This window comes from Monoraphidium neglectum (genome assembly GCF_000611645.1).
Source record: "Monoraphidium neglectum strain SAG 48.87 unplaced genomic scaffold scaffold01559, whole genome shotgun sequence".
Lineage (NCBI taxonomy): Eukaryota > Viridiplantae > Chlorophyta > Chlorophyceae > Sphaeropleales > Selenastraceae > Monoraphidium > Monoraphidium neglectum.
In genome coordinates, this window is record NW_014012069.1 from 5,552 (window position 1) to 13,539 (window position 7,988).

At 69.0% G+C, this 7,988-nt stretch overlaps 3 protein-coding genes across 3 annotated transcripts in view; 2 read left to right on the forward strand and 1 right to left on the reverse strand.

Moving 5' to 3' along the window:
• The window catches only part of MNEG_8292 (hypothetical protein), a gene marked incomplete at both ends in the record, with an annotated part of 2,088 nt that extends 1,557 nt beyond the window's left edge, over window positions 1-531 (forward strand). The window contains one exon of the mRNA XM_014043234.1: window positions 202-531. Within this exon, the coding sequence (XP_013898688.1) occupies window positions 202-531 (330 nt within the window). The remainder of the gene's footprint in view (window positions 1-201) is intronic.
• A 2,446-nt stretch (window positions 532-2,977) lies between these two features.
• MNEG_8293 (hypothetical protein) lies at window positions 2,978-4,896 on the reverse strand (the record flags this gene model as incomplete). The annotated part of the gene is made up of 3 exons (XM_014043235.1): window positions 2,978-4,008; window positions 4,303-4,719; window positions 4,884-4,896. 3 exons carry the CDS (start codon window positions 4,894-4,896, stop codon window positions 2,978-2,980), a joined length of 1,461 nt encoding a protein of 486 aa, XP_013898689.1.
• Window positions 4,897-5,423: 527 nt separating this feature from the next.
• MNEG_8294 (hypothetical protein) lies at window positions 5,424-7,686 on the forward strand (the record flags this gene model as incomplete). The annotated part of the gene is made up of 4 exons (XM_014043236.1): window positions 5,424-5,498; window positions 6,368-6,496; window positions 6,775-6,980; window positions 7,182-7,686. 4 exons carry the CDS (start codon window positions 5,424-5,426, stop codon window positions 7,684-7,686), a joined length of 915 nt encoding a protein of 304 aa, XP_013898690.1.
• Between the last annotated feature and the right edge of the window lie 302 nt (window positions 7,687-7,988).

Here is a 7,988-nt window from a genome sequence, read left to right on the forward strand (position 1 = left end):
GGGTGGGGTGCGGTCGTCGATGCTTTGAGGCTGAGCAGGCTGTGTTTGCAGCTTCACAATTGCACCGGGCACTGCCATTGCGCCCCGGTGCTGAGGGGCGCTCCGTCAACCCCCCTCCCACGAACAAACCCATCCGTACCCCGACCCAACTGATCTGAACGCCAACACGCCGTTGAACCCCTCTCCCCGCCGCGCCCCCAGCGCCACGGCGTGGACGACTTCATCAAAATAGTCGCCATCGCCACCCACCCCGACGCGCGCGGCCGCGGCCTCGCGTCCGCGATCCTCAACGAGATCACGGCCCGCGCAGACGCGGAGGGCCGCGCGGTGTTCCTGGAGGCGTCACCAAACGGGGTGGAGGCGTTTTACAGGGACAGGCATGGATTTGAGACGCTTGAGGAGATGAGGTTCGATTTTGGAGAGCGAGGCCGCCTGGACGTGCCGCTCATGGTGCGGCGGCCGCGGCCGCGGGCGGAGGCGCGCGCGGCGGCGGCGGAAGGGGGGCGGGCGGCGGCCCAGCCGGCGGCGTGAGCCGTGTGGGTGGCGCCTGCTGGGATCGTAGGTCGTGGCTGCCATTTCATGATGACGCCATTATGCATTTGAACTTGGGAGGCGACGGGCGAAGCACTTTTCAATTCGCTGGGCAAGGGTGCCTGCAAGATTGGCACCCCTGGACAAGCGCCCCCTTGGCCTGTGGCTGCTCGCCTGCCCGGTGCTCTGTATCCACGCCTGTACCCACGCCTGCACATGTTCGGACTTTTGTCAGGCGATCCGCCGCAGGGTTTCCTTGCAGGTTGTCGTGTTTGAACATGACGATAAGACGATTTCCTTCCCTGTTTTGGTTGTGGCTCTTCATTTGCCTGTTTTGAGGAACCATAAGCAGCTTTGGCCGTCACATTCATAGGCTGAAGCAATGCACTCGTTGTGAACCCTTCCACAATCCCCTGATACTGGATGCTCCGAGCCCGAGCAGCTTCAACTGCCACCACGTTGCAACAGCCCCTGTCCCGCCGTCCCTCTTGCTGCGGTTGGTACGATCAGGGCTCGTCAAACAAGGAGACCGTCAGGGTCACCAGCTGCCAGGACTGTGCAGCACGAGAACCCCTTCCACATGGAGCGCGAGAACCCCTTGCACATGCAGCACGAGAACCCGTTCCCCATGCAGTGCGAGAACCCCTTCCACATGCAGCACGAGAATCCCTTCCACATGCAGCACGAGAACCCCTTCCCCATGCAGTGCGAGAATCCCTTCCACATGCAGCACGAGAACCCCTTCCACATGCAGCCCGAGAATCCCTTGCACATGCAGCACGAGAACCCCTTGCACATGCAGCACGAGAACCCCTTGCACATGGAACCAGTCAACCCAGGCTCAGATCACTCCTGGGATTCAAAAGGCCATGACCTCATCGTCGTCCTCAACCTCCATCATAAGGCATCCCTCGAAATCTCCCAGCACATCCAACCCTGCGAGCTTGCCGCTGGATGCTGTTGGCGGCTCCGCCGCGCGGTGGCTCGCCGCCGCGGTCGCGGCCGCCGCGGCGTCCGCGGGGCGGTGCGACGGGCCCGCGCCGCCACGCGCCCCGTGCTTGCGGTTGGTTGCTGTGCCACGGCTCGCGCCGCCCTCCTCGCCGCTGTCCCACCCCTCGTCGCTCTCAGACAGTCCCCGTGCCACGCCGCGCCGCCGCCGTTGCAGCGGGCCCCGCCGCCGCCGCCCTTCCCTGCCGCGCGCCGCCGCCGGCTCCTCGTCCTCGCTGCAGCTGCTGCCTCCATCCAGAACCCCGACACTCCCCTCGTCTCCCCCAGATCCTTCGTCAGCACTCCTCACATCGCAATCCTCGCCACCCCCTCCTCCGGCACCCTCCAGATCAATGCTGCTGCTGCCACCCTGCCTGGTCAGCCGCGCCGCTGCCTGCGCCCTTGATGCAGCCTCCCTTTTCAAGTCGGCAGCGACCCCCTCCAGCAGAGTGCTCATCGCCGGGTCGTGCAGCAGCCGAAGCACACCGCGGCGGCAGACAGCCACAGGTCCGGCCGAGGCGCCGCGCTGGCCAGCGGGCGCCGCCGCAGCCGGACCGCACGGCGGTTCGCTGCAGCACAGCACATCCCTAAGCAATCTCAGGAATGCGGCCCTGCCCTCATTACTCATCTGCACCCGCTGCTCGCCCCTCCCCTTCCCTCGCCGCTGCTGCCCGCCTTCCCCATCGTCGCCGCCGCCGCTCGCCGCGACGCCCGCGCACGCGCGCAGGCCGGCCGCGGCCACGTCCACGAACGCTTGCTCGTCCAGCTGCGCGCCGAGCAGCTGCGGCGGCAGCTGCACCAGAAGCTCCAGCGCAGCTGCGGCCGTGCGCCCGTCCCTGTCGCGCGCCTTGCACGCGAGCGCCCGGACGAGCGCGCCGGCGGCAGGGGAGCCCCCCGGGACGGCCACGGAGGACGCGAGCGCGAGCGCCGCCCGGCGGACCTGTGGCGAGGGGCCAGGGATTGAACGGCGATGACAGGCACGCGCTCTGCAAGGTGGAGCGCACCAGACGGCAGCGCCATGTGTGCACTGCGTCGTTTGACCTGGTTGGAATGCAACCGGGTGTAGCGTGCAGCTGAGTGCAAATCGCGCGACGGATGCAATGCGGGGTGCTCAAGCGCCGCGCCTTGATCGAGGGGTCATGCAGCATGCAGGCGAGCAGGGCGTCCAGTGTGGCGGCGCCCCACAGCCGCGCGTGGAGCTCCTCCTCCTCTGAGTGTTTACAGGATTACAAACAACGAGTGCAAGGGGCAAGGGGCCGTCGGTCAGTTGGCTGCCACCATCATAGGAAAGCAGCGGGTCGGGCGGCTGCATGATGGCACCACCGGACCGCCGGTGAGCTCTCACGCGTGCGGGATCCCTCCTGCTGCACGCTGTCACCATCGCTCCCAAGTGCTCCTTCCCCCACTCCATGACCCACGCACGCAGGGTTGCTGCATGCTTCAGAAATCACTGCATCTGTCAACAATGCTTACCTGGGTGATCCTCCACAAACGCGGTGACCGCAAGCTCCATCTCCCCCAGCGCCTCCGCCCGCCACTCGGCGCAGCACATCGCCTCTGGCCGCGTCAGCGCCGACAGACCCCGCAGCAGCGCCGCAGTGCGCGCCGTGCGCTCCTCCGCGCCCGCCGCCGCGCGCGCGACCTCAAAGAGCACCCGCAGCGCGCGCCGCACGCGACGCAGCGCCGCTGCCGCGGCGGCGGCTCCCGCCCCGCGGCCGGGTGGCGCTCCCGCTGCTCCCTGGGCGGCCGCGGCGCCGTCTTGCGTGGCTTCGAGCTCGACAGCCCGCACCAAGCCGCAGGCAAGCACATCCCACCTGGGGTGGCCCGCCACCACCTCGGCCAGGGCCCTGAATCCCGCGCTGCCAGCCCAGGCCAGCAGCCGAGCCTCCTCCGAACCACCTTCCAGGGAGCCGCCGCCCCTCGTGCCGCGCCGCTTCGCGCCGCCGCTAGCGCCGCCTGCGGCGGCCGCGGCGCCGCCCGGGCCGGCGGCCATCGAGGCCACCAGCCAGACCATGCAGGCGTCGTAATCGGACAGGGAGTCGCCAGCAGCTGCGCTGCAGCTGCGCACGCCGTCGTGACCATAGCACTCCAGCAAGAACGCGGCAGCACGGCACGCGAGCCCCGAACCCGCCGGTTCGCAGCCGAGTGGCCCGTCGCCGCCGCCCCCGCTGCGAAGCTGCCCGGCCTCCCACGCCTCGGCGCCGGGCGCGCCCGCGCTCAGCTGCAGCAGCAGGCAGCACTGGGAGAACGCGTCCGAACAGGGCATGACGCGCGCCATGACGGCGCGACTGCCACTGGAAGCGCTCACACCGCCTCCGCTGGCGGCGGCACACCCCATCAGCTCCAACAGCTGCGCCGCCGCCGTCGGTGTTGCCGTGCCCGCCACCGCTGCAGGCGCCACAGCCGCTGACGGGCCGGCGGTGAGCTGCAGCAGCATGAGCAGCGCCTTGGCGGCGGTGCGCATGGGGCGCTGCTGCAGGTGGGTGATGCCTGCTTGGAGGTGTACGCCGCAGTGCATGACGCGTGTGTGCAGTGCGCACAAAGCATGTCATCATGCATGAAGAGGGGGATGCACTATGTGCCTTCCCATGCGTGCGACAGCGTGCGCATGGGGTGCATGCATGCATGCGGTAATGCTGTGGGCAGAGCATACATGTGAGGATGCCCATGCAAACATGCGGAAGGGGCACAGCTTGTGTGGCGCCCCCTCACAGGCTCCGCATGGCATGCAGCGCACATGATTGGCCCAACGCCGCCCCAACGCCACGGCCTTCCCCTAACCACCTGTGGCGAGGAAGAAGCTGTGCGCCTGCCCCACCACAGCCGCGAGCAGCTCCGGCCTGACACGCCACATCCAATCCACGTGCCGCAGCTGTCGGCGATGGTGCAGCAGCGCGCCCTGCGCCGGCCGCCCCTGCTGCTGCCCCTGCGCGTCGTGCTGCTGGTGTGCGCCGGCCGGCGGCCCGGCGTCTGCCCAGCTGCCGTCCAGGCGGCTAGACACGCGGCGCCAGAAGCCGATGACGTTGGCGATGACGTCGGACTCCTCAAAGCGCAGCAGCACCGCCAGCGCGCCCGACGCGCCGCGCCACGTGGTGGCCAGCGCAGCGGCGGGGTGCAGCACGGCGCCATCCGCGGGTGGAGGCGCGGCCACGGCGAGCGACGCGGCTGGAGCCAGGCCCCTGGGCGCTCTGTTGCTGGTTGCTGGGCGTGGTGTGGCCGCGGCGGCGCCGCCGCTGTCGGGTTCAGGGCCTGGCAGGGTTCCCTCCAGCAAGCTGAGCAGTGCCGCTGCCGCCGCACGCCGGGCATCCCCGCATGACGGGGCCAACAGCTCTGCGGCCGGGTGGGTTCATAATGCATGGTAATACACAGCTTGTCCATCGTGCTCAGCTGGCATGGCAGGCTGCGCATCATGTTCTGGCGCCAACAATGCTATGGTGCATGTTGGCGTCCGGCATGGGCCTGCGCCGTATGCAAGCCGCCAGAGACTACCGACCTTCGACATGGCTCTCAATCAGCCTGCACACACTGTGAAGTTGCTCAGGGGTGGATCGGCCTGGTGCTGGTGTGGCTGCTTGAAGCGCAGTCAGCAGGCCAGCACAGTCCCCGCTGGCGTGCGGGAAGGCCATGGCGGGGCGCGGGCGCGTGGCTACAAGATCAATCATGTTTTGATTGGACTCATCGCCCTCTGAGCTGCGTCGTCAGCAAGCCATTGTGGAAGTATCGTATTTGACGGGTGTGTAGAGCGGTGACCAAGATCTGCGCGCGCAATCCTTCCCCCGAAGTGTCAGCTGCTCACATGCGGTCTGGCCATTTTCCTCAGGTGTTGTCTTTATGTATACGTAGCAGCATGTAGATAGTTTGGGCGGTGATCTGTCATATGGGACTTGATCAGCTGCAAAGCAGTTATGGACGACGACGACATATCAGACGACCTGCTTGCTAATTTGGATGATATCTGTGCCCAGCATCAAGCCAAGCCGGTAAGGGCCGCGTGCACGCGGCTGTGTGCGGCACGCGCAGCACGTCACGGGGGCATTCGACAGCCAGAGCGCCCCCTGCATGCCGACGCCGCGACGCACAGTGACTTGCCTGTTATTGCTCACTCCCTGCTCAGGGCCCATCGCAGCAGCCGCCAGACGCCTTTGTGGCCGATGATCAAGTGCCCAGGGGGCTGAGCAGTGGCGTTTCAAGGCCGCCGACCCAGCAGCCAGCGCTGCTGCTGCAGCAGCAGCAGCAGCAGCCCTATGGTGCAACAACCTGGCGCCCAGCGCTGCAGGCTCAGCCATTCAATCGGCCCAACAGCCTGGCGGAGCAGCTGGGAGGGCCGTCGGCATCGCAGCAGCCAGCCAAGGGGGTTGCTTCGATCCCCCTCTGGATGCAGCAGCGGCAGCAGCAGCCGTGGTCACAGCAGCAACAGCAGCCGCCACAACAGCTCTGGCAGCAGCGACAGCAGCCGTGGCAGCAGCAGCAGCAGCAGCCCGCATGGCACCAGCAGCAGCGGGTGCCGCAGCACCAGCAGCAGCAGCAGCAGCAGCAGCAGCAGCAGCAGCAGCAGCAGCAGCAGCAGGAGCCCCTGCTCAATCAGCAGCAACAGCAGCTGGCAGCAGGCGTACCAACAATGTCCGGACCCGCAGCCGCGGTGGCCGCAGCTGCAGCGGCCACCACTCTGGGCGCAGGGCCAGCAGCAGGCACGGCGGGAGGAGGGGCGGGACTGGGGGCCGCCCCGGTGGGCGGCGCCCCTGCAGGGGTGACGCAGCTGGGACCTGTTGGGGATGGGACCCTGCCAGCAACCGCAGGATGGCAGCAATCCATGCCAGCTTACACCCCAGGCGGGACTTTCTCACCTCAGCAGCAGCTGCGACCGCAGCCAAGCTACGGCCGGGGCGGCCGCAGCGGCAGCGGCGGTGCGAGCAGCGGCGGGGCCGGCAGCGGCGGCAGCGGGGGTGCGGCGGCGCCGCCTGGCATGGGGGCGCAGCAGGTGCGGAATGGCGTGTCTGCCGTCAGCTGCGGTTGCGGAGCGGGCCGTGGGCTCGCAGCTGCGGGGCAGGCCGAGGGCGGGCGCCGGGGGCTGTCCTTGGCGCCAGGCAGTTCCACACACACGCGTGCTGCATGCTGCTATGGCGCCCTCATCGACCGTCCGGCTGCCCTCGTTCACCCCGCGGTCAGCCGCCCGGTGCATCCCTGCCCACTGACGACGCACACCCCTGCGTCCCGCTCGCCCTCGCGCGCCGCACCGTCAAAAACTCCCCGTCACAGCCCTCCCAGCGGGATGCCGGGCACCAGGACACCCTCCGCCGCACCACCCAGCCGGCCCCCCACCACGCGCCGCCCGGCGGCGCCATGTCGGCGGCTGCGGCGCTGGCGCAGCGTGCGGAGCTGCAGCGGCAGCTGGAGGCGTCGCAGCAGCAGCTGATGCACGCGGGGGCAGAGCTGGAAGAGGAGCGGCGCCGCGGCGCCACCAGGTGCGCGCGCACAGCGCCGCGGACGCGGCGCGGAGCTGGGGCCTTGGTTTGGGCGCGTGAGCCGGGGTCGCTGGTTGCAAGCCATGGTTGGCTGCGCAGCCGTATGAGCAGATTGGTTGCTCGCTCGGTCGCTCTTTGGTGGCCCTCAGCTGGCCATATGTAGCCCGCGCCCTGATAGTATGCACCTGACGCCTTGCCTAGGGAGGAGCGCTTGGCGACCGCCGAGGCCCGCGCGGCCCAGCTGTCCGCGGAGCTGAAGCGGCGGGAGGAAGCTGCCGCGCAGCTGCAGGACGAACTGAGGAACGCACGTGAGCAGCGCGCAGCGGCCGAGGCGGAGGCGGCGGCCGCCGCTGCGGCGGCCGTCGCCGCGTCGGAGGCGGCGGCGGCGGCGGTGGGCGCGGCGGCGCCGGGAAGCGCGAAGAAGCGGCGGCGGGGCAGCGGCGCAGGCGAGGCGGCGCCAGGGGCGCAGCAGAACGGGGGGCAGGCGCCGCTGCCGTTGGTGACGCATCAGCAGTCACAACGGCAGCATCATCAGCAGCAGCAGCCGGGCCAGCATCTTGCTGAGCGGCCTGGCACGCCGCCCGCGCCGGCGGCGGGCGGCGGCCCCACGCCAACAGTAGCAGCAGCGGCGGGGCCCGCGCGGCTGGCAACAGGCGGCCCTGCTGCCCCCGGCCTCATTCCCGCCCTGCTTGGCCTCAAGGTGTGATGGGCCTTGTCTGTATAATCACTTCTCCATTTTGCCCAGTTCTTGTGCTCATTACACTCATACATGCGCGGACGCACGTGCGCGCACGTGCGCACACGCACACCCCCCCCCCCCACACACACGCTTGAACACTCAAATCTCTCAGCCCTTTTTGACCTGTCCCGGGCGCGGCATCGGGTCACCCCCCTTCCACCTGTCCCGCCCCCTGCTGCCGCAGCTGGCGGGCCCAGGCCTCTGGCAGCAGCTCTGGTGTGCATGCGGCCCCTCCATCGAATTTATCCTCGCCGCAAGCGGCCCCGCCC